This window comes from Rhinoderma darwinii, chromosome 1 (assembly GCF_050947455.1).
Source record: "Rhinoderma darwinii isolate aRhiDar2 chromosome 1, aRhiDar2.hap1, whole genome shotgun sequence".
NCBI classification, from domain to species: domain Eukaryota; kingdom Metazoa; phylum Chordata; class Amphibia; order Anura; family Rhinodermatidae; genus Rhinoderma; species Rhinoderma darwinii.
In genome coordinates this window covers 269478443-269501752 of record NC_134687.1, presented here as the reverse complement: position 1 = coordinate 269501752, position 23310 = coordinate 269478443, and the positions used below count along the sequence as shown (strand labels likewise).

The window sequence follows — 23310 nt, the reverse complement described above, 5'->3', positions numbered from 1 at the left end:
TCTCCCGAAAGGAGAGAAAAGTCCTCCGGTCCCCTGAGAACTGGTCTGGCAACTTGAGGTGGGGTTCAAGAGGTGAGGTGAGGGGCACTACCATGGTAGTGTCAGGCTGGTTGACCCTCTGAGCCAGGGCCTGGACCTGTAGGGAGAGACCCTGCATTTGCTGAGCCAGGTTCTCAAGGGGGTCCATAGTAGTGTGAGGGACCAGGGTAGCCTAGGAATATGGGCTTGTGATTATGTAATGGTGGGGGTAGGGAAACAGAGAGGTGAGCCCTAATCTACCAGTCACTCAGTCCCTGCCTACTTGCAACGACCCGCCCTAGGCGACGGGGTACAACTGGGCGACGGTCCCTACGCTCAGTAAGTGCACGACAGACAAACAGACAAGGGTACACAAAGCTAAGGGAAATGGGGCAGTTGCCCACGGCAACACCGTGAGCAATAAGAGTGGTGAACGAGCCGAGTCAAACCAGGAGTGTACAAGGTACCAAACGCTGAGCAGGAGAGTAGTGAACAAGCCGAGTCAAACCAGGAGCGTAAGAGGCACCAAACGCAGAGCAGGAGAGTAGTCAGTAAGCCAGGGTCAGTATGAAGCAGGGTCAAATAGTTCAGAAGCTGCAGCAGGGCCAGGAAACCACACGAGAAGAATCACAAGCAAGGAGGAACAGGAAAGGCAGGTATAAATAGACAGAGGGCGGGAGCTAGCTCCGTCTGGCCAGGCTGTGATAGGCTCTCCCACTCCTAAGCCTGCCATCCTGAGTGGTGGAAGACGGAGTCAGTCTCACAGACATAGAAGCAGGTGCAGACTGATTACCTATGGGCGTATACACAGAAGCTGTGCCTGGCAGATCCTTTACAGTTCCCTTAGAAACTAAGTGCCTGACTTCCATCTCAGTTTGTGTGAAAGAGGAATGGGTATCGGCATTGACCATGTTACAGGGGGATTGCATTGTGCAGGGATAATTGTTATACTTCTAATCTATTGTGTGTGTGTGTGTGTGTGTGTGTTTGTGTGTGTGTGTATTGGAAAGTGCTGCTCAACGAGGAAACTCCAGTTAGAAGATTTTTGGGGTTGAAAGAGACCCAGAACAATTTTAGTTTAGTTGTTTGCCGGTCTATCAGTGACCGAAGATTTTGGGGTTGAAAGAGACCCAGAACAATTTTAGTTTAGTTGTTTGCCGGTAACTGTCGAAAATAGATAGAAAGAGATTGTCTATCAGTGACCGAAGATTTTTGGGGTTGAAAGAGCCCCAGAACAATTTTAGTTTAGTTGTTTGCCGGTCTATCAGTGACCGAAGATTTTGGGGTTGAAAAGAGACTCAGAACAATTTTAGTTAAGTTGTTTGCCGGTCTATCAGTGACCAATGATTTTGGGGTGAAAGAGACCTAGAGTAGTAGTATTAGAAGTTGTTTGCATGAGCGTGCATGTCTGTTGGACTCGTCTAAATTTCAGTCTAAAATATATTTTGAGCCATTGACTTCCACGATAGTAATGGTGCCGATAAAACCCGGGAGATTGCTCGTCTGATAAGCTATCACTAGAGAGGTCTGGCTCTGCATCTGTGAATTACAAAAAAACAAAACGCTGTAGGTAAGGAGCTTATTCTTACCATTCACACATGTATTGTGTAAGCCTCAAAATTTAGCTGACACTTTATCCAGCAGTGGTATGAAAGACGGATCCAAAAAGGTATGTTGAAACTTTTTGTCTGATGAAAGGTTGCAGGTGCGTACGTGATCTTGAACTGTTGATATGAAACACATGAGAGAATTTTTGCCAGCAATTATATTGTTAACCAGAGAAAAATTGTGAGAAGTGTAAGACTTCCCCCTTTGGAATGCAGTGACCTAGCGCATGGCAGAGAGAAGTTGTAACTCACATGTGAAGTATTTGAAATGAAAGGATTATAGTACCAAAAGCTATATCCCGGCAGTGAGAGGTTTGTAGATGTTTGAAATGAATGTGACCAACTCCTGTTTGATTCAATGAAGGTTTGTAAAGTATGTGAAGGCAAAATAACACACTGTAAAAAATTGTTGAAGAGGCTGGCAGCCCTAAGATGGAACTTTGCATGTGATAAATAGAATGGTTTGTGGATTGTTGAGAAAGGGACGGTGGATGGTCAGGACAAGGCATAAGTTAAAATGACAAAGTAGGTAATTACAGGTGGTTACAAGTAAGTTGATGTGAGAAAGAAAAATTTAAATACAGGTGTAAATTTTTATTGGAAGAGTGAAGAAAACAGAGCAGCCGGGTACATTGCAGTGACTAATGTGGGTCAGAACGGGGGGAGTGTAATGTGAACGGGTGTGATCTGACATCTGTGTGATGTGTGATGTGTGTAATGTAACATGTCTGAAGTTTGGAACTAGTGGCCACAATAAAGCAGATCTATATTGTATGTTCTTATCTTTAACAGCAGTAATGTCTAAAAAAAAATAAAAAATAAAATAAAATTCTTAGTGTTTTGTGTATGGGGTTAAAATCAGTTCCACTCCGTAATGGAATGTTTCTTATCTTTGCGCATGCGCTGTCGTCCATAACTTGACCAAGTGAGAAAAATATTACAGCCGGATGGATATGTCTATAAAAAGATAAAATTTACGCTGCAGATTTATGTGTTATGATGTGATAAGATTTAATGTTGGAATGTTTTGATGTTAATTCAAATGAATTAAAATACAGATATTGTGAGACACGGGGTCTTGAAAATGTATGTGCCCCCACTGTTCCCTATTCTTATGTATAGTTTGTTGGTTTGCAGTAATTAATATTACCAGATATATTATTTTCTGTTTTATTTGAATAACTAATTACAATTGTTTTGTTTTTGTTTTCACATATGAGGCACGTGCTATAGTGCTGCCTAAATGTTATTTTTGAAAATGTGAGATGTTTTACAGGTAAATGGTTGCAAGTCATTTTAAAGATAAAATGTATTTATTTTTTTGTCAGGAGAAAGTAATTTTTGTTCCAGGCTATTGTGTATTACAGGGGGACAAACTAGTGCCCCCCAGAAAGAGTGCCCAACCTTATTATGTTGAGATATGTCATTACTGATCAGGTACAAATTTTGTTTTCTGTTCTATTTTGTTTTGAATTAATGAATTTGGTTGTAGGAGGTCTACAAAATGTGTATGAGACCCCAATGAGTAATCCAGATTAAATGTGTATAACAGTAACCTACATTTTGAGGTTTTTCTGTATAGATGGTTCCAGATCCTTCCAGAACGGTAAATATGGCACTGGGTATGCTGTGCTGCAGTCTCCACCCAATATGAGGTATTGTGTAAGAGACCACCCCCCTTCAGAAAATTTACACAGGAGGCGAGGTGACGTAACTCACAGATGAGTCTTTACAGATTTAGATGGGGAGAAGGGAAAAAATAAATAAAAATGTTGTTTATTTTATGCCAGATTTCAGTTATATAATTTGTTTGTTTTTGTATTAATCAGGACCTGGTGGGTGGGATTTACAAATGAACTGGATCATCAGATGAATGTGGAAAAATAAAACTCCATCCTTTTGAAATATTCTATCTATATGTGACATGGGTTTCCAATGTAAATTTGTAATGTAGAAATATTTGATCATATACAATATGTACAAGACAGGATACGAGGCACAAGGTAAATCATCCAGAAACCACTCTCACCTTCTTGTTCATCTCAAGGAGCGGAGCTGGAGGTGCTCGCTGAGGCTGTAACCTGGCAGAAGGTGAGACGGCCGACATTTACACTGACGCTTTTGGCATCGCCCACAATAATGGGCCAATTGGTAGAAGGAACTTTATTGGATCATTGGGTAAGCCAATTGAGAGAGCAAGAGAAGACAGACCTGACAACAATAGAATGTGCAGCCAGGTGTCAGTAAATTGGCTTGTCCCTGGATTCAATAATGCCACCGCTAGGTTTGTAGCAGTCTGCATGATATGCGCATGGCGTGATATGCGCATGGCGTGATATAGGTAAAACAGCAAAGGTACCTGTGAAAAGTGCAGCCCGGCCAGATTACCCTTCCCAGCGACTGCAGAACATACAACTACCCGAGGTAGACGTGTATGACAATGTGCTCGTATGTGTAGACCTGTTCTCAGGGTGGTCTGAAGCCCGGCTGGTATCTTCAGGGGAATAGTTTTTATCCCAAGTATTGAATTGGTGTTTGTACAGCAGCAGTTCTCCAGATGTTATCCCAAAGTTAGTTTGTTTAATAACTGTATTTAAGAAGTGTTGTGGGAATATTAAATACTGAGGTTAAGTTTTATGTAAACTTCTGGATCAGCCTCAGCATTGGACTACTGGAGGCGTCAGATAAAAAGGTACAGCAGTGGTATATTCCGACTTGAAAACACCTTCCCATATATGGATTTTTATTTATTTATTTTTTGTTGTTCTTGGAAAGGAAAATTTTAGAGCAGAAAATTCTGTGCAGTGTATGTATATATATATATATATATATATATATATATAAAGAAGAAAAATGAGTTTGCATGTATCACTTCTAGTTACTGCTCAATGTGAATGTTTAATGTAAAGATGTTATTTGTTAATATTTTTTTTCTAATTGAATTATCTGATTGAGATCAATTAATGATTATGCGATGTAAAAGCTTGTTCTCCACAGGAAGAGTCTAACTGGGAGCGGAAGGCGTGAGAACCAGATTCTTACAGAATGTGGACGGATAAAGGAATGTAAACCGGTAGCACCCAAGGCACTCTTGATGGCAATTGCATTGATGGTGTATGACCTCACATATGCCCCAAGACTGCAAGGATCCATGTGGTAAGATCTAATTGGTATGTCCCAGGCTTTACAGCTCTTGCTGCTAAATTCTGTTAGAGCTGTTTATTTGCCTACAGAACAGTCCTGGCAGACCGGTGCCAACCTTATCACAAAGAGAACAGACCTTGAGAGGCCTTCCCATGCAATACAAATTAGAGTAATAAAAATTGGTTTGCGACATTTGTCAGATAAACATGTGGAATCTGTGTATATTTTTTGTGAGTTGGAGATGTTCCAGGCAATTAGCTCAGATCAAGGTACAAATCCTGCTGAAAAGAGTAACACCAAGTGCAAATAAAATGTACCCAGTAATTACACATTTTCTAGGTGCCCTATCCATTGTAACAGAGAAGTTTTTCCTATATAAAGGTATTTGTTTGATTTAGTTTAAGGGCCTGTCATTGTTATTGTATTTACTTAGAACAACTTTTATATTACGTAGATGATATCACCAGATTAGCATATATTTTAACAATTGATAAGGGTTGGGTGTCCCCAGCAAGTGCCAGTAAACATGAACTAAAAGACTGTAATATGATGAACTCCATCACTGAGATGCGGCAGGCGCAGCCTGAGCCAGTACAACGCGTTTGCCATGAACTGACGGCAGTGTCACAATTCTAAGCAGCCGTGCAGACAAGCAACTTATCGGAGGAAGAGGACAGATACGGAGGGTATGTGGTAGTCATAATAAAACTCCACGAATCCGTCTATGTGGGATCTCACCCCAGGCTCACAGCATGAGGTGCTGTGTACAGCCCGGTGATGTATACTAAAAGAGACGGTGTCTGACAGATGAGAAGGACCAAACCAAGTCCTGATGACATCAGCAAAGTTCAAAGTAAAGACCAAAGAACTGAATGAACCCATTAGCAGCATCCAAGTGTTTTAATAAGTAAGTGACTAGGAGGGGGTAATCATAAATCCCCCATTGGACACCACTGTGCAGTCTGACACCATAATTGTGTGGGTTACCCTGAGGGTGACAGTCAGTGAAGAGCAGAAGACAGGAGAAGAAGAGGACGATGATGTACAGGACTTGTCAATAGACAGGTGGGACCCCATACCCAAACCGGACATTGGTGATTGCATCATATTAGTTGTGGCCCTATTGATATATTGTTTGAGTTTTATAATTATAATATATAATTTCTGTAACTTAATATGAGAAAAAGGGGGGTTTGTGAAGGACTGTTTATTTGCTTATATTCTCTGTATGAAATTACATTATGAATTATCAAGCAGGATATCGAATTACTAAGATATGTATTATGTGAAAGTGATTATAATAATGTTTAAATGATTTAATTTTATGTAGCAGCCATCTTGTCTGGAGTTCCCATCTTGGTTCTTTTGTAGTGAATAAGAAAGTCATTGTTCCTTTAACACAAGTAATGTTGATTTTGTATGATTTATCTTTGACCTTGGCTCCCATATGAAGCTTGCAGTGAAGGCACAGGTGAGAAGGGAGGGTGGTAAATATGCTTGTGGGAACGCCTCCCCCATCTTACAGGAACATTTTTATATATAGAGATAAAACCACAGAGTGTTTGTATGGTTACGGATGACACAACACACTAAAACCTTTTTATTACAGGTACCCTTTTCTGGATGTATATTTAATGTTAGTCATATAGAATGGAAGAACCAGACTATTGTATTTTTCCCGGATTTGGATGAGATTGTAAGCACAGTATGGGTACCGGACCCATTGCCAACACCTAATATTAGTCTCCCCTTAGATGAGTTGAACTATGTAAGTTCTAAAAGACGCAGAAGAGGTAAAAGAGATGGTTAGGAGACATCTTGTTACACTACAAACAGACAAAATGAATGCTGTTATAAGTGGGAAAACATTTAGGATCCCAGATTAAGGATGACACGGCTCATCACTGGTATGATATATTTACATGTTTTTCACCGACTGCCAGTTCAGTATTAAGCTACTTATTCCAACCACTAATATGTATTATGATTGTCTTTGTCATTATGACTTGTTTTAATTGTTATGTGTTTTATAAGATACGGCTATAAGATAAGCTTTCACAGCAAGGCCTCTGGAAAGAAATGACAGGTTGTTGTTAAATTAGAGGCAGGTAATGATTACCAGACCTATAAAATCACAAAAGGGGGGGGGGAAATGTGAAAGGAAATGTATTTTTCCAAAGTGTTTTATACCTACTGTATACCTTATATACTTATATCCTTATATGTTTGTACAAGTTAGTTATATTAGAAGGTAGGTGCTCTGGGACTTTAAGGCATAGTGCCGTGTGCAAAACACTACGCAGTAATAATAATAATTAAAATGGAGAATCATAGTGCCGTGTGCAAAGCACTACGCAGCAATAATAGGGAAGATGAGGGAACGGCCCCTCTAAGAGCCAATTGAGTTGTGGAACTATATCTAAACTTTCTGACTCATTTATTATTGTCATTTTGTTATTGTCTGACTATAAATATCCGCTGCTGATAAGAATAAAGTAGAAGCATTTCCATACAGTAACGAGTTTGTGTGTTTTTGCTACTCCGAGCTGCTCGTATTCATAAATTGATTTTTAAAAGCTAATTGGGAGCTGGATGGAACTCAAGGCATAGTGGGATGCTAGATTGCACTCACACAGGTATGGACAATTTAGACGGAAGTCCATCTTTATCCAAGGTCGTCACTCCAAGCAACCATAGGTTTTGGGATTTTTGGGGGCACAGGCGCACCAGATGGCCATCGAGACCGCAATAAAGACAGAGTCCAGATGTGCGTCTGCGTTGTCTCTCTTGGGTAGATAACTTATACTGGTCCGTTATTACCGACTTCTTAGGAGGATTGACATCGGAGGACAGCAGGGTTGCTGCAAAGTAGGGACGAGACTAGGAAGGGCTCCCTCCCGTTGAACGGATCCGTATATCAATCCGGGCAGACAGAAGGATGATGTCATCCAGGGTAGACGGCAGATTCCGGGCGGCAAGTTTGTCTTTAATTCTGGAAGATAGCCAATGCCAGAATGCAGCCACCAGAGCCTCATTGCTCCATAAGAGCTCTCCCGCCAGGGTGCGGAAGTGGATGGCGTACTCACTCACGGAGGTGTCTCCTTGGCGCAGGTTAATCAAATATGCCGCTGCAGATGAGACCCATCCAGGCTCCTCAAACACCATGTGAAAAGTCCAGAGGAAGGCAGGGAAGTCACGGGTCTCTGGTCCTTGTCTCTCCCAGATAGGGTTCGCCTATGCAAGATCCTTTCCGGTGAGGAGAGAAATGATGAAAGTGAACCTAGCACCATCAGACGAAAATGTCCTAGCATACAGGCTGAAGTGGATCTGGCATTAATTAAGAAAACCACGACAGGTACTTGCTTCTCCATCATAGCAGGCAGGAATTGGCAAAGAAACATGTGGGTCAATACTGCGAAGAGGTGTAGACTGAAGTTCCACATTGCCAGGAGGTGTAGTAGGAGAAACGGCAGCTTGTGCCTCCTGCCGACGTGCAAGAATGTTCAACGCCTGGAGGAGTTGGTCCTGTCGAGACCGGAGGTGCAGCATATCCGCTCGCATCTCCTGTGTTGTCGTCATAGTCTTGAATCGACCAGCGGGGTCCATGGCCTGAGCGTACTGTCACGAAGGGTCTGTGGACCCACTGGGCCGTACCACCTTGGCGGTACGGCAGCTGGCCAACAGGGAGCAGGTGAGGGTCTATAGCTCTATAGGTATCTGTGGCAGCTCAGACAGCAGCAGGGCAGACTCGGCTGGGACTTAGGTAGCAGGCGAACGTCAGGCGAGGTGAAGCAGGTCAGACGTGGAAGCAGCACGGCACGACTTTGGCACAGCTCAGTGCTAGACCAGGAAGGTATGGATTGCTAGGAACAGGAACTGGAAACAGGTGTAGGTACAGGGACTGGAACAGGGACGGGAACAGGAAACACACTAGGAGGCCATCACATAGACAAACTATAGGGAACACAACAACGCTCAGGCAGAGAACTAGGGGCTGGACCCGGCAGAGATCCAGCAGAGGTGAGTGGATGCGAGTGCTGGCGTCTCCTGGGGAGGAGGCTGGGGCTAGCGCTTGCCGACTAGTGGCTGTGGCTGTCAGGGGGAAGTTGGAGCTGACAGCCCGCAGCCACGGACATTACACTACCTGTGCATCTGGAAAGTTTTCCGTTGTTGGCGTTTTACGTTGACTGTTGCCTGCCCATGGGTTTTTTCCATCCCGTGATCTTATTTCGAGACGTTTAGTAAGTTTCTGGAATGGGTATTGAAGCAGGAGACCGGATGGTTTTCGGTGCTTCACTACCTTGATGATTTTTTGCTCCTTGACCCTGCGGGTTCCAGGATTTATTCGGTTTTATTACATACGATGGAGCGCGTGGCATGTTTGTTTGGAGTTTTTTTGGCTCCTGAGAAGACCGAGGGTCCGGCGACGTCGGTGCGGTTCTTGGGTATAGTTATTGATACCGTTAGCATGGAATGCTGGTTGCCAGAGGATACGTTTCTGGATTTAAGAGTAACAGTGGATCGAATACGGGGGGCTCATAAGGCGCAGCTCAGACAGGTTCAGTCGTTGCTTGGGAAATTAAATTTCGCATGCAGAATTATGCCCATGGGGCGGGTGTTCTGCCACTGGCTGGTCTTAGCTACGGCGGGGTAGCAGTTCCCCATCATTTCGTTCGGTTGTCAGCTGATGTCCGGGTGGACATATATGTATATGCAGAATTCTTGGGTTTGTATAATGCGAAGTCTGTGTGGATGGATGCGGTGGTGACTAGTGTGGATTTGGAGTTGTACACAGACGCCTCAGACGTGCATGGTTATGGGACATATTTGCAGGGTGAGTGGTGTGCTGGTGAATGGCCACTTTCTTGGAGAGAGGCCGGTTTGGTGAAGAATTTGACACTACTAGAGTTGTTCCCAATAGTGATTGCGGCAAAAATTTGGGGTGACTGTTTTTGCAACAAACGAGTGCATTTTTGTTGTAATAACTTGGGAATGGTGCAGGCCATTAATCAGCAAATGGCCAATTCCCCCCCCCCCCCACTAGTGTGCTTGTTGCGGCGGTTTGTGTTGCGGTGTTGTTGCTGTTCATGTGCCAGGTATTTATAATGTTATTGCTGATTCTCTTTCTCTGTTTCAGCGGGACAGGTTTCCCTCGTTGGCGCCGGGTGCGGAGCAGCTGGGGAAGTCTTGTCCGTTGGGGCTGTGGGACGTGGTCTTAGGGTGTTGGCAGCTTTGATTCAACGGTCTGTGAGTATTGCTACGTAGTCGGCATATTCTAGGTTATAGGTGCAATGGGAGGAGTTGCTGTTGCAGGTGGGTGCGGATGAGTCGGAGGAAGCTTTGATTTCTTCTTTACTATACTTTGTAGTTTTGTCTTTCTGTGATGGTGCGTCTTTCTATGTTGCGTCTCGGCGGGTGGCCGCTGTGGCCTTTTGTTGTAAACTGAGGGGTTTTGTTGATGTTTCTAAATCCTTTTTAGTAAAAATGGCCCTTCGTGGGTATTGGAAACAAGGTGTCAGACATGACTCGCGGCGACCTGTGTCGTTTGAGCTCTTGGAAAATCTGAATGTGTGGTTGGGGACCGTGTGTCTATCGGATTACAAAGTGTGTTTATTCAGGGCTCCATTATCTTTGGTATTTTTTGGTGCGTTTCGTGTTTTGGAATTAGTGTCTACAAGTGGGGTGGTGTGTGGTGGCCTACAGGATTGTGATGTAGCAGTTTCGGAGGGGCATGTGGTCTGTGTGATAAGGCGGTCTAAAACTGATCAGTATGGTAAGGGGTTACGTGTACTGTTGGCACATCTTGCGGGGTCTGAGTTGTGTCTGTTTTTTTGTGTTGAGAAGTTCTTGGCTTTCCACCCTATTGAGGGTTCGCCACTGTTCATACATGCAAATGGTAACATTTTGTCCCGTTATCAATTTGTTGCTGTGTTTTGTAGGTGTGTAGTTGCTTTGGGTTTGGACGCTAGGGATTTCTGCTCTCATTCCTTTCGTATTGGGGCTGCCACGGAGGCAGCTCATTGGAGGTTGTCTGATTCAGTGATTAAGAAGATTGGGAGGTTGGAGTCTGCCAGGTTTAAGGGGTATGTTTGCACTCAGTTATTGTGTTAATTATGTTTGCTGGGTGTGTTGTTGTTTTTTACGGGTGTATTGCATGTTGTTGTCATATTTTTGATGTCTTTCAGGCTTCACGGCATCATGCATGGATCATCGGCCACTCGTTTGTATATTGGGGTGCCCTTCAGGATGACGTTCGTCTTGATGGTCGGCAGTTGGGTTTTCATAGATCAGTGATGCGGGTGCGGTGGTTGGGGCTTAGGGGCATGTTAGGGGCATGTTATGGAACATGCTCCTTTCTGCAGTTCTATGCTGCAATGGAGAGACCCCCAGACGTTTTAGTGATTCATGCGGGGGGCAATGATTTGAGCATGCGGCGCTCTAGGGAAATCAATAGGGATATCAAGTTGGATCTACTCTTGCTTTTGTCTACTTTTCGTGATATTGTAGCGGTGTGGTCGGAAATGGTGGCACGGAGGATGTGGCGACACGTGCGGTCTGTGGGTGCCGTAAATTAAAGCCCGGGCTAAAATTAATAAGGAGGTGGCCCGTTTTGTGAGGAGGAATGGTGGTGTGGTGGTCCAGCATCAGGACTTAGAGAGTCCTTCCCCGGAGTTTAGGAGGGGGGAAGATGTTCACCTTAATGCTATAGGCATGGATTTTTGGGCCTCTGGCTTACAAGATGGATTGGAACTCATCCTGAGGGTGTGGCGGGACGGCCGACAGTAAGGTGTCACTGTAGTCCGTCTGAGGCGGGGAGAAGGGGTACTTGGAGGCAGAAAATAATGGTCAGGTGCACGTAAATGGGTTGTGCATCTGAATTGTTGTCAATATACAGTCCTCAGGAGCAGCTTTCATGTACTTGGTGCCCTTGGGTCAGGTGTGGACGACCATGGGTAACATGATTTACCTCACATGACAAGTGGGGTGAGAATGGAGACTGCCTTCAAGGATCATTTGTTCACCCATAGGTTATAGTTTACGAGAGGGGAGCAGGGGAAATGTTTGATTGCAAAGTGTTTGTAATATTTGCATAATATTAGTGCATATGTTATTTATGTTATTTATATGTTATTATTTATGTTTCCGTGCCAATATTTTGTGGAAATATTGTTTAATAAATGCAGCTGCTATGACCTTTCACCGCAATAAGAGTCGGAGTCTTATTACAAGGGGAAGAGGGTGGTGGTCATGGTAAGCGGAATGACAGTTTTCTATCCTTGAAGTCAGGCCCTGTATGTACACACCACATTCATAGATGTGACTGAACGGAATTATATTATAAACTCATCCTAAGAACATATCAACAAACTCTCTTCAATTCATATAACCTTATACCTTACATTACACACATCACAGAAAACTCCTTAAAACATCTTGTACATTTTGCTTACCTTTCTCTTTTATTGTCTTCCTCATCAATGTCATTCCTGAAAAAATACAATTATTAGCTTAAAGTGAACTAGTATATACTGTTCTTATTTTCGTAATTAAACATGACATTCACTTAAATGCTTTATTAATTTTAGATTATATTTATTAAAGCAGTATTCTAACATATTTTCGGTGCTGATCTGACCTCTGGGACATTCATCAACAGGGCTAAGACAAGGGGTAGACAGAGAGGACAGAGTGCCACCTCGCAGCAGACGGTGAGATGCAATTATTGATACAGGAGGTCTAGGAAGCAGTGAGCATGGCTTGCATGACTCACTGCTCCCTGGTCCTCTTCTGCATTGGGCTCCTGCCCAGTCCAGCATCAGGACGTAGGAGTCTAAGACCCTGGTCTGAGTTCAGGGTTCTGGTCTTGGGCATGAATATATTTTGTGATCCGGTCTGGGGTCTGATAATTTAGGGCAGGGATTCATAATTGTTTTCTTTTAGGGCCTTACCAGCAAGAAAATACTGATGCCTGGGCCTTACCATTGGTTGAAATTCATGGCAGAGCAAAAAAAATTACCTGAATTTATCATTCATTTGTCTTCTGAACCCAGTATAATATTAAATTAAGCACAAAAGGAGTCAAATGTGTTGCTAAACCAGAGATTGGTGTAGCCTGAGAAAGGCCTGTGTAACATTTGATCACTTAAATGGACGCTAACATTTCAATCAACCTATGCTAATCTATAGTATTCCTGATCTTGATCCACTTTGTAATTTACTTACTGTTAAAATTTAGTTGTGCTATCCATGCAAATTTTGTGTGAAATTAATGCCACTAGGTGTCTACCTTTCTGTAATCTGCTGTCCACCTCCTGTTGTCAAGCAAAATTAGTCTCTAGTTACAGAGCAGAAGATATGGACTGCTTAAAATGTGTGTGTGGGGGTGTCTCTTCACAGCCTGCCCATAGAGGTCTATGGAGAGGGAAGGGGGAGAGCAGGTAGAGGAAGCAGGTAGAGAAAGATACACAGACACGATCCCCATAGAAGTCTATGGAAATGGGAGTGGGAGCAGAAGGAGGTAGAAGAGACATAGACATAACCACAATGGCAATAGAAAGGGGGAGCAGGAGCAGATAGGAGCCAGGCACACACAGACTTGCAGCAGTAGCTGGAAAGTGTTAAGTTTATTTTTCACTGCAATTTTGGATGGTCCTCTCAAAGAGGTTTTACTGTTAATTAGGGGGTCGGTCTGAATTAATTAAGGGGTCTCGTCTGGTGTCTGAATGTATTAAGGGGTTTGGTATGGAAGCGAGGGGCCAATGATGTCTGGATATCAAACCCTGTAGTCTTCAGGGGAAGTCATAATAGTGGTCTGGGCCAGATGGAGAAAAAAATAGGAAAGAGAGTGACTACAATCAGAGAAGACATCATCTTGAAGTTACTGGATTTAATAGTTATGTATTCTGTCAGTGTCTGGTCAGTAGGGAGATCACTTGTATGGTTTGCAGCATTATATTACACACAGACGGCCTTCATAGAACTGGTATCGGACCACTAACTGGGTCACTGTTTGGCAATATTATTGCTTATACTAGTCTTTGTATAGTGTGAGCATACATTATTATAATGCATGTGCTATTTATTATGTTAATTTTAATTATACAATTTTTAACCCCTTCCCGACATTTGTCGTATGGATATGTCATGGAAAGTCAGTGCTTCCTGCAATTTGCCGTATCCATACGACAAAGGGTGGACATCGGCTCAGAAGCGGAGTCGGTGCCACTATCCCCGGGTGTCAGCTGTATGTTACAGCTGACACCCCGCTGTAATGGCGAAGTTAGCTCCGATCCCCGCCATTTACCCCTTAAATGCAGCGGTCAAAATCGATTGCTGAATTTAAGGTGTTTGCAGCTCATCGCCACCCCAGCAACTAAATTGCCGGGGTGCCGGTGGCTGCAACGGAAACCGGAGGTCTAATACTGCCCTCCCGGTCTGCCTAGTATGGAAGCCTTTCAGGAAGAAAAAGACTTTTGTAGCCGAGGTCAAGATGGCACCGGGTCAGGAGCTGAGCCGGCGTCATCAGCGGTGGATGCCAGCTGTATGTTACAGCTGGCACCCACCTGCAACGACAGGAACTGGAGCTAGCTCAGATCCCTGCCATTAACCCCTTAGATGCAGCGATCGAAAGCGATTCCTGCTCTGCCATTGCAGAAGCCGATTAGGCCCCGCCCTGAGGAGAAGCCTAATTGGCTTGCTCTCAATGAACGTCTGACAGATCTAATACATTGCACTACATAGGTCTAAAACAAAGTGTAAACAAATAAGTGAAATATAAGTTATTAAATCTATAATAAAAGTTTCAAGTAATAAAATAAAACACAATTGCCCTTTTTGCTTATTATTGAAAAAATAAATAAACCATACATATTTGGTATCACCGTGACCGTAACAATCTGAGCTATAAATCTATTATGTTATTAATTCCAAGTGGTGAACGGCGCCAAAAAAAAAACACGTTAAAAATAATGCCCTACAAAAATTGGAATACATTTTTTTATTAAAAAGTCGCATGTAGGGGAGTGGCCTGGACATGGCGCTGGTGAGACATGTGGTGTGAGAGCTGCTGCTTCCTGACCTCTCCCTAGCCTGACTAACAGCGGCTAATAGCAACATAAATCGCAGGGACGAGGAGCGGCATTATTTTTCAGCATCTCAGCCCCGTCAATCCAATATGGCGGACCGGACCGGCACCTCGGCTACACCAACTCCTGGGAAGAAAACTCCTCCAGCCCTGACGCATTACTTCTCTCCTATTTCTCTGAGGGGTGAGTCTTCCTCTGCCCCTTCACAAGCTCTTACAATGGTCCCGGAGTTACTGGTGCTTACTGCGCAAATGGCGGCCATCCCCACTAAAAAGGATATGGAGGGATATATGAAGCGGTTTGCAAAACTGAGATCCGATCAATGAAAGAGGACATTACTCATATAAGTGCATCTGTAGGAGCCGTTGAAGCTAAAACTCAGGCGCTCCAGCAGCAACAGGTCTCTCAACAACTTTTATTGGATCAACATTCTGCACATATACAACTGTTGTAACATCAGGGTCAGGGGTATCCCAGAAGCCACGGGACCCCAGGACCTTACCCACACGTTACAGGGTATATTTAACACATTGCTGGTTAGACCTGCAGAATCCCCATTGGAGATTGACAGAGCCCACCACACCCTTGGTCCAAAAAGCACGGACCTGGCTAGACCGCGTGACGTGGTGTGCAGAATTCACATTTTTCAGCTTAAGGAATCTAAAATGCGGCAAGCACGTAAAAGGGGTATACTGGACTTCGATGGTGCACCGGTGCAATTGTTGGCTGATCTCTCCCATTCCATACTTGCTAAAAGGAGAGCCTTGAGGCCCCTACTCATGGCACTCCGGGAAAAAGATATCCCGTATTCCTGAGGGTACCCCTTCCAACTGCAATTTCGCCGCGGATCCTCTACATATTCTGTATATTCCCCAGATGACATTCCTGAATTCCTCACTGCTTTAGATCTACCACAGGTCTCCATCTCAGACTGGTCATTCTTTCCTCCAATGCCACAGCGTCTGCCTCTACGTAATTCTAGGATTGATCACCTTTCAACTCCTGCTAGGCGCAGACGATTGCAGGGCCCGGTGGTTTCCGAACCTGCTTCTATGGAACCTTGATTTTGCCTTTATGTCAGGCCTTGCCTTACATAACTGCCTCATATAACTGCCTTTACTGATTTGTGAATGTATGAGGCCCTAATTTCTGCTGCAGACATGACAACCGTCATGTCTGCAGCAGAAATTAGGGCCTCATACATTCACAAAGACATGACGACCGTGCTGTTGGGACCTTCTGATTTTTTAATAATGGGATGTTTGTGGGTCATTTTCTACTATGACAAATGGTTTTTGCTGTATTCAAATGGGGCCTTCTACACCCTATGAAGGGTCGTTCTAATGCTTCATATTGACATCTAGTCTTGTGTGCCTATCATATATTATAATTGTGGGAGAGTGTCCTTATGCAAGGGAGGGGAGTGTATTCTGGGGGCTCTTAGGGGGTCTACTTTATTACTTTCGCCATCTCTGTCAAGCGGACGTGGGACTGCATATCCAGTTAGTGTGCCCTTGGGTAGGGAGGAAGAGGGAGTGCCTGGGAGAGTTTCAACCTTTTGGTCGGATGTATGTATCTATACAAGAGAAGATTTAGGCCGACTAGGTTGCGATCATCTGTATGATAAAAAATTTGCAGCTTCCTCATATTTATTTAGCTCTATGGGATTATGCTGCTCGCCTTTTCTTAGAGCTGTCTAGAGAGGGGGATAGGGAGTAGAGGTTGTTGCGGTGCTGTGGGAGGATATTAGTCATGGGGGACTTCCGGGCCCTCCCTACTGCCCTTATTAGGATTATAGAGAGCAGTAGTAGTTCCTGAGTCTTTATATGTCACGCTGGTTTGGGCATTGCCCCCCCCCCCCTGTGAGACACCCTAGTCTATGTTAACATACATCTCTCTGTCAGACTCCCTTATCTGATGTGATAAGCATTTTTGGTTTTGTGTTCCTCCCGACTAGTGGAATGGTATGTTCTCTAGGGGTAGTCCTTCTGCGGGAGCTCACTTGGAGCTATGACTAAAATAGCTTGGATACGTATTTCTTCTTGAAATCTCTGTTCTTGAGATTGGATAGTTTAAGTATGTGTTTCTATCTGTATCAGGCATGTGGGGGTTGGTTGGGATCATCCTTCTTCCATAGTCCAGTCAAACCCATACCTAGGGTGTGTTCTGTTGAACACTTTGCATTATCTTCTTTCCCCTAAACTTAGTAGTTTTGGGGCTGGAACACCGTCTGTGGTGAATCCATTAGTTCACTGATTCTTTTCTCTCTCTTTCTGTTCCCTCTTCCCCTCCCCTCTCCCTTCTCTTTCCCAGATAGCGTCCTTAAAATATTGCTCTCTGAATGTACGGAGATTTAATACCCCACAAAAACTTTCTCAGATCCTATATCATATGCATAAACAACGTGTTCAGATTTTATTTTTACAGGAGACCCATTTCAGGACTGAACATGTGCCTACTCTGAAACACTGATACTATACGCAGTGGTTCCATAGTACCAACCCTGACGCGACACAATATGACACCCAGGGGCGTTTTGTGTTCCTGAAACTTCGAATCTCTGGGAGACTGTTTACCGTGGCTAATGTATATCTCCCTAATCACGACCAGGTGTGCATATGCAGGAGTTATTTTACGGAACTATATAATTTTGCGGAAGGTCTTTTGGTTACTGCAGGTGATTTTAATTTCACCATGGATTGCGTAATAGACTTTTTGCCATGCAGATGGTGGATGTTTGGCGGATTCTTAACCCCCAAACACAGGATTACACCTTCTACTCTCCGGTTCATGACATGTATAGCAGGATAGATTTGTTTCTCATTAGCCATCACTTACTTTCCTGGTCCCAGGTGTAATGACGGGGTAGGGAGACAGACAGGTGAGCCCTAATCTATCCGCCACTCAGTCCCTGCCTACTTGCATGGCCCATGCTAGGTAACGGCGTACAACTGGGCGACGGTCCCTACGCTCACTAAGTGCACGACAGACCAACAGACAAGGGTACACAGAAGCTAAGGGAAATGGGCAGTTGCCCATGGCAACACCGTGAGCAACAAGAGTAGTGAACGAGCCGAGTCAAACCAGGAGTGGGCGAGGTACCAGACGCAGAGCAGGAGAGTAGTCAGTAAAGCCAGGGTCAATTTGAAGCAGAGGTCAATAGTACTAGCAGGAGCAGCAGAGCCAGGATACCATACAGAATCACAGGCAAATGAGGAGAAGGAAATGAAGGTATAAATAGACCAAGGGCGGGAGCTAGCTCCGTCTGGCCAGGCTGTGATAGGTTCTCCCACTCCTCAGCCTCCCAGCCTGAGTGGTAGCAGATCGAGTCACTCTAACAGACCTAGGCACAGATGCAGGCTGATTAACCACGGGTGTCGACACAGAAGCTGTGTCAGGCAAATCCTTTACACCCGGAGTCTCAGATCGGAACTATGATCTGGGCAGACAATGCACCATTAATAGCTCTATTTCTGAGTTTTTGGACCATCATGCGGCGGACCCCACCCCCTATCTGTTCAGTGGGAGGCTTTGAAAAGTGTATTAAGGGGTATATTCATACAGCAAGGTTCGAGACTAAAAAAAGAAAAGGCTTTTACGATCCAGAACCTATTGTCTCAAATACAGGTTCTAGTGACCAACCATAAACAGTCCCAACGTCCTCAGACTTTGGCGGAGCTATTGGAGGCTAGGAACTCTTTGAGAAATGTACTTGACCAGGCACATGCGTCTTTCCAGGATCAGGCACGGCGTTTCACATACGAACACTCAAATAAATGCGGTAGAGTGTTAGCTAGGTCACTACACCCACGGGCTCCTCACTCATTTATCCCAGTGATCAAGATAACACAAGGCGAACACAAACATAGTCCAGAGGACATTGTCAATACATTTAGAGAATACTATCAATCCCTGTACAATCTCAAAGGGCTTTTAGCAGACATGTCAATGAGTGATCTCCAACGGAAAATTTACTTATATGTCACACACACGGCTCTACCGGCTCTAGAGTAGACTGAGTCTTCCTTTCTGGGGGAGGCCTTTTCGGAATCGGAAGTGCATGAGGTCATAAAATCCGCTCCGTCGGGTAAAAGTCTGGGTTCTGATGGTTTCCCGGCGTCCTTCTACAAGACCTTTCTTACTAAGCTTCTTGCCTTCATGACCAAGGTTTATAACTGTGTCACAACTGCGATGCCCTTCACTCCGCAAACGTTATTGGCCACCATTACTGTGATTCCCAAAATGGGGAAAGATCCCTCTCTATGCACTAATTATCGTCCGATTTCCCTGATAAACGTGGATGTTAAACACTGCTCTAAGGCAATCGCAAATAGGTTTGCCCCGCTCCTATCGCAGATTATCCACGCGGATCAGACGGGATTTGTCCTTCGAAGAGAAGCGAGGGACCATACTAATAAAACTATTCTCTTACTGTCCTATGTCAAGAAAAGGTCATTACCCACTTGTTTAGTGTCAGTTGATGTGGAAAAAGCTTTTGATTGGGTGCATTGGGGGTTCTTAACATCGACCTTAACCCAGATAGGAATTGGACCCATAATGCTAGATAGGATCCTCTCTCTCTACCAGAAACCTACAGCACGAGTTAGGGCCAATGGGATTCTTTCGGCACCCTTCCCGATTGCTAACGGAACTAAACAGGGATGCCCACTGTCACCATTACTTTATGTTATCACAATGGAGCACTTAGCAATGGCTATCCGCAATTCTCCTGATATCTCAGGGATAAGAATAGGAAGGGGTTGTTGTAAACTGGCTTTGTATGCAGATGACCTTTTGCTTTTTGTGACAAACCCCATGATTTCCTTACTGGTGCTCATTTGGGAATTCGAGACATTTGGGCAGGTCAGCAACTTCAAGGTAAATTATACAAAAAAATTAAACAATCAATATTTCCCTATCTACCGAGGTGCTAGATCTTCTGCAGTCGTCCTTCACCTTCAAATGGCAACCGAGGTCTATTAAATATTTAGGGGTTCAGATTACTAGGGACTTTGCGGATCTTTACTCTCTTAACTATCCTCCTTTACTTCAACTCACTCTCAAAAGCCTACAATCTTACGATCAAACACAACTATCCTGGTTTGGCCGCATAAACGCGATCAAAATGGACATCCCTCGTTTTCTGTTTATATTTCATGCCATTCCAGTACTGATTCCTGGAGCGTTTTTTAGGACTTTGGAGAAGGCATTTCTAAAGTTTGTGTGGAGCACTCTGAGGCCGCATCTAAATCTGAGGTCACTGTCCCGCCCGAAACTGAAAGGGGGAGCTGGACTCCCGGATTTGTTGATATATCATCAAGCTGCTGTTCTCTCAAGGGTGGTGGATTGGTTTCATAATGGCCTTAATAAACAGTGGGTGGGGATTGAGAATTCCATTGTTGCTCTCTCCCTTCGATCGTTGCCGTGGATTCTGCCCGATCATAGACCGGCTCTTGTGACCCTTCCTATACTTACCCAGCATTTTCTCACACTGTGGGATAGATTTTTGGTTAGGAGGGGCCTTTCACATAGACCGGGGCTTCTTAGCCCGTTATTTGATTATTCAGAATTTCCACCGGCTGTCAACAAAAATAATTTTCTGAGTTGGTCCTCTTCAGATGGCACGAGATTATGTCAGTTAATGTCAGATGGGGGACGTCTTCCTCCCTTTTCGGAGTTGCGTTAGACCTGCCCGGGGAGGACCCTTTCTTGGAAGGAGTATGCCCAATTGTCTACATTCTTGCGTCCGGCTTTACCGGACGGGATGCGTATCGTCACAAATACTGCCTTTAAATCGGTGTTGCTTCAAACAGAGCTACCGGCTCGGGTGATATCTACTCTATACACCTTACTTCTAGAGGCCTTTGTTGACCAGCCTCCTGCATACGTTAGCGCCTGGGAGTGAGAACTCTGAGTAAATATGTCACTGGCAGATTGGGATCGCATATTCTTTTTGTCTCATAAAATGCACAGGAAAAGAATTTTAAGATACTGACTAGGTGGTACTGATGCCCACAGATTCTACATAGGATGTACCCGGAGGTGTCGGACATATGTTGGTGTTGCGGGAATGTGACCGGAACGATGTTGCACATTTGGTGGTCGTGCCCAGTATTGCAGACTTTCTGGAAAGCTATTTTTGACATCTATGCAATAGTGGAGGGTTCTCCTATAGTACCCACTCCTCAGGTAGCTCTTTTATCTCTGATTCCTGGCCCTTTGCCGAGCAAAAAGAAGGGTCTCCTAAGACACTTCTTGACTGCAGCCCGAACAGTTATTCATAGACATTGGAAGTCTACTGTGCCGCCTACAATTGGTGAAAGGGTGTTGGAGATGGATCTTCTATGTCGAATGGAATCTCTTGTAGCAGAAGACAGTGATCACTCTGGTAGAGTTCTTTCTCTGTTGGGTACATGGTCATCCTTCAAATCTGGTCCACATTTTGCTAATTAGCTGGGCTGAACTCTCACATCGTTGGGGTCTGTCCTACACGGCCTGTTTACGGTCGTCACCTTCATCTAGGATGGGGAAAGCCTCCTCCCCTCTAAGTCCACCCCTTCTTATGCCCCCTTTAAGTGTCACAATACAGGGAGCCCTCTCCTTGTTGTTCCTACTCCTTCATTCTTTGCTTCTTCCCTTCTGTCTCATGTCCTTCCTTCTATCTCCTCTCCTTTTTCTTTTATTTTTTCTTTTGATGCTCTGTCATTTGTCACAAAACATACGCATTGTTCTTGGTTCTAATTTTACCAAGTGATGATTCTAGGTTTGTTACTTACAAATCATATGATATGTGTATGTATTTCGATACTGTGGGAAATATGTCTATGCATACCAAGGTTTTTCCTATGAGTAATGCCATTAATACTGATATGTATGTTTTCAGAGCTGTTCATTTGGCTTGTTTCCTTTTGTATATGTATAATTCTACAGAAAAAAATTAGATTATGAATAAAAAGTCGTATGTACCCCAAAATGGTACCAATAATAACTACAGCTCGTCCTGCAAAAAAACTGCCCTCATACCACTAAGTCTATGAAAAAACAAAATTAGTTAAGGCTCCAATAAGTCAGGAAACAAAAAATATGCAGTAGTGCAGGCCCGAGGGGAACATTTCTTCTGTTTTAAGAGGTGATTCATGAAGGCCCTAAAAATAGGAAACCGGGGAGGGCCCAAACATATCTGCTGGAAGCGAGGGTGCCCATATTATACCAGGACAACACTTTCCCAGCAAAATTCCCAAAACTGCAAAGGTGCAGAGTGTGTACCAAAAGGGAGATAAGAAACGACTCCATTTATTAGTGTGACACTGGCCTGTGCAGAAAGGAATGCTTCACAGCGTAACACACATCTATGGATTATTTTATTGTTTTTTTTTACCCCATTATTATACCACCTGACTATGCCCCTGATGTACTCTGTCCAGCTTACATGTACCCCAACATTATAATTGAAAACACCAGCAACTCTCAAACAAAACTACTACCAAGCAAAATCCACGCTGAGTTGTGTTTCTCTGGTAAAACCTCATTTTTTGTTACAGAATTTTTTTTATTAAATATTAATTTCTGCAAAAAAACATAAAAATGTAAATTTCACTCCTAAAGAGTTAAGAAACTTTCTAAATGCTATTTTGAATGTTTTGAGGGGGTGCAGTTTTTAAAATGGGGTGACTTATGCGGTTTCTATTGAATAGCCCCCCCCCCCCCCCAAAGCCACTTCAGAACTAAACTGGTCCCTGAAAAAAAAAGCCTTTTAAAATTGTAATAACCTGGGGGTAGGGAAACAGACAGGTGAGCCCTAATCTACCCGCCACTCAGTCCCTGCCTACTTGCAACGACCCGCCATAGGGGACGGGGTACAACTGGGCGATGGTCCCTACGCTCAAAAAGTGCACGACAGACAAACAGACAAGGGTACACAGAAGCTAAGGGAAATGGGGCAGTTGCCCACAGCAACACCGTGAGCAACAAGAGTAGTGAACGAGCCGAGTCAAACCAGGAGTGTACGAGGTACCAAACGCAGAGCAGGAGAGTAGTGAACAAGCCGAGTCAAACCAGGAGTGTATGAGGTACCAAACGCAGAGCAGGAGAGTAGTCAGTAAGCCAGGGTCAATGAAGCAGGGACAAATAGTTCAAGAAGCTGCAACAGGGCCAGGAAACCAACAGAGAAGAATCACAAGCAAGGAGGAACAGGAAAGGCAGGTATAAATAGACAGAGGGCGGGAGCTAGCTCCGTCTGGCCAGGCTGTGATAGGCTCTCCCACTCCTAAGCCTGCCATCCTGAATGGTGGAAGATGGAGTCAGTCTCACAGACATAGAAGCAGGTGCAGACTGATTACCTATGGGCGTTGACACAGAAGCTGTGCCTGGCAAATCCTTTACAAAAAATTACTTGAAAATGTGAGAACATTTCTGGTCTAAACCTTGTAACGTCTTAGAAAAATAAAGGGATGTTC

The 23310-nt window shown here is 44.1% G+C and overlaps 1 protein-coding gene across 1 annotated transcript in view; it reads right to left on the bottom strand.

The window, feature by feature from the left end:
• SMIM24 (small integral membrane protein 24) overlaps window positions 1-23310 on the bottom strand; it is a 200601-nt gene that overhangs the window by 73770 nt on the left and 103521 nt on the right. Inside the window, exon 4 of the mRNA XM_075853072.1 lies at window positions 12221-12256. Coding sequence (XP_075709187.1) covers window positions 12221-12256 — 36 coding nt within the window. The remainder of the gene's footprint in view (window positions 1-12220; window positions 12257-23310) is intronic.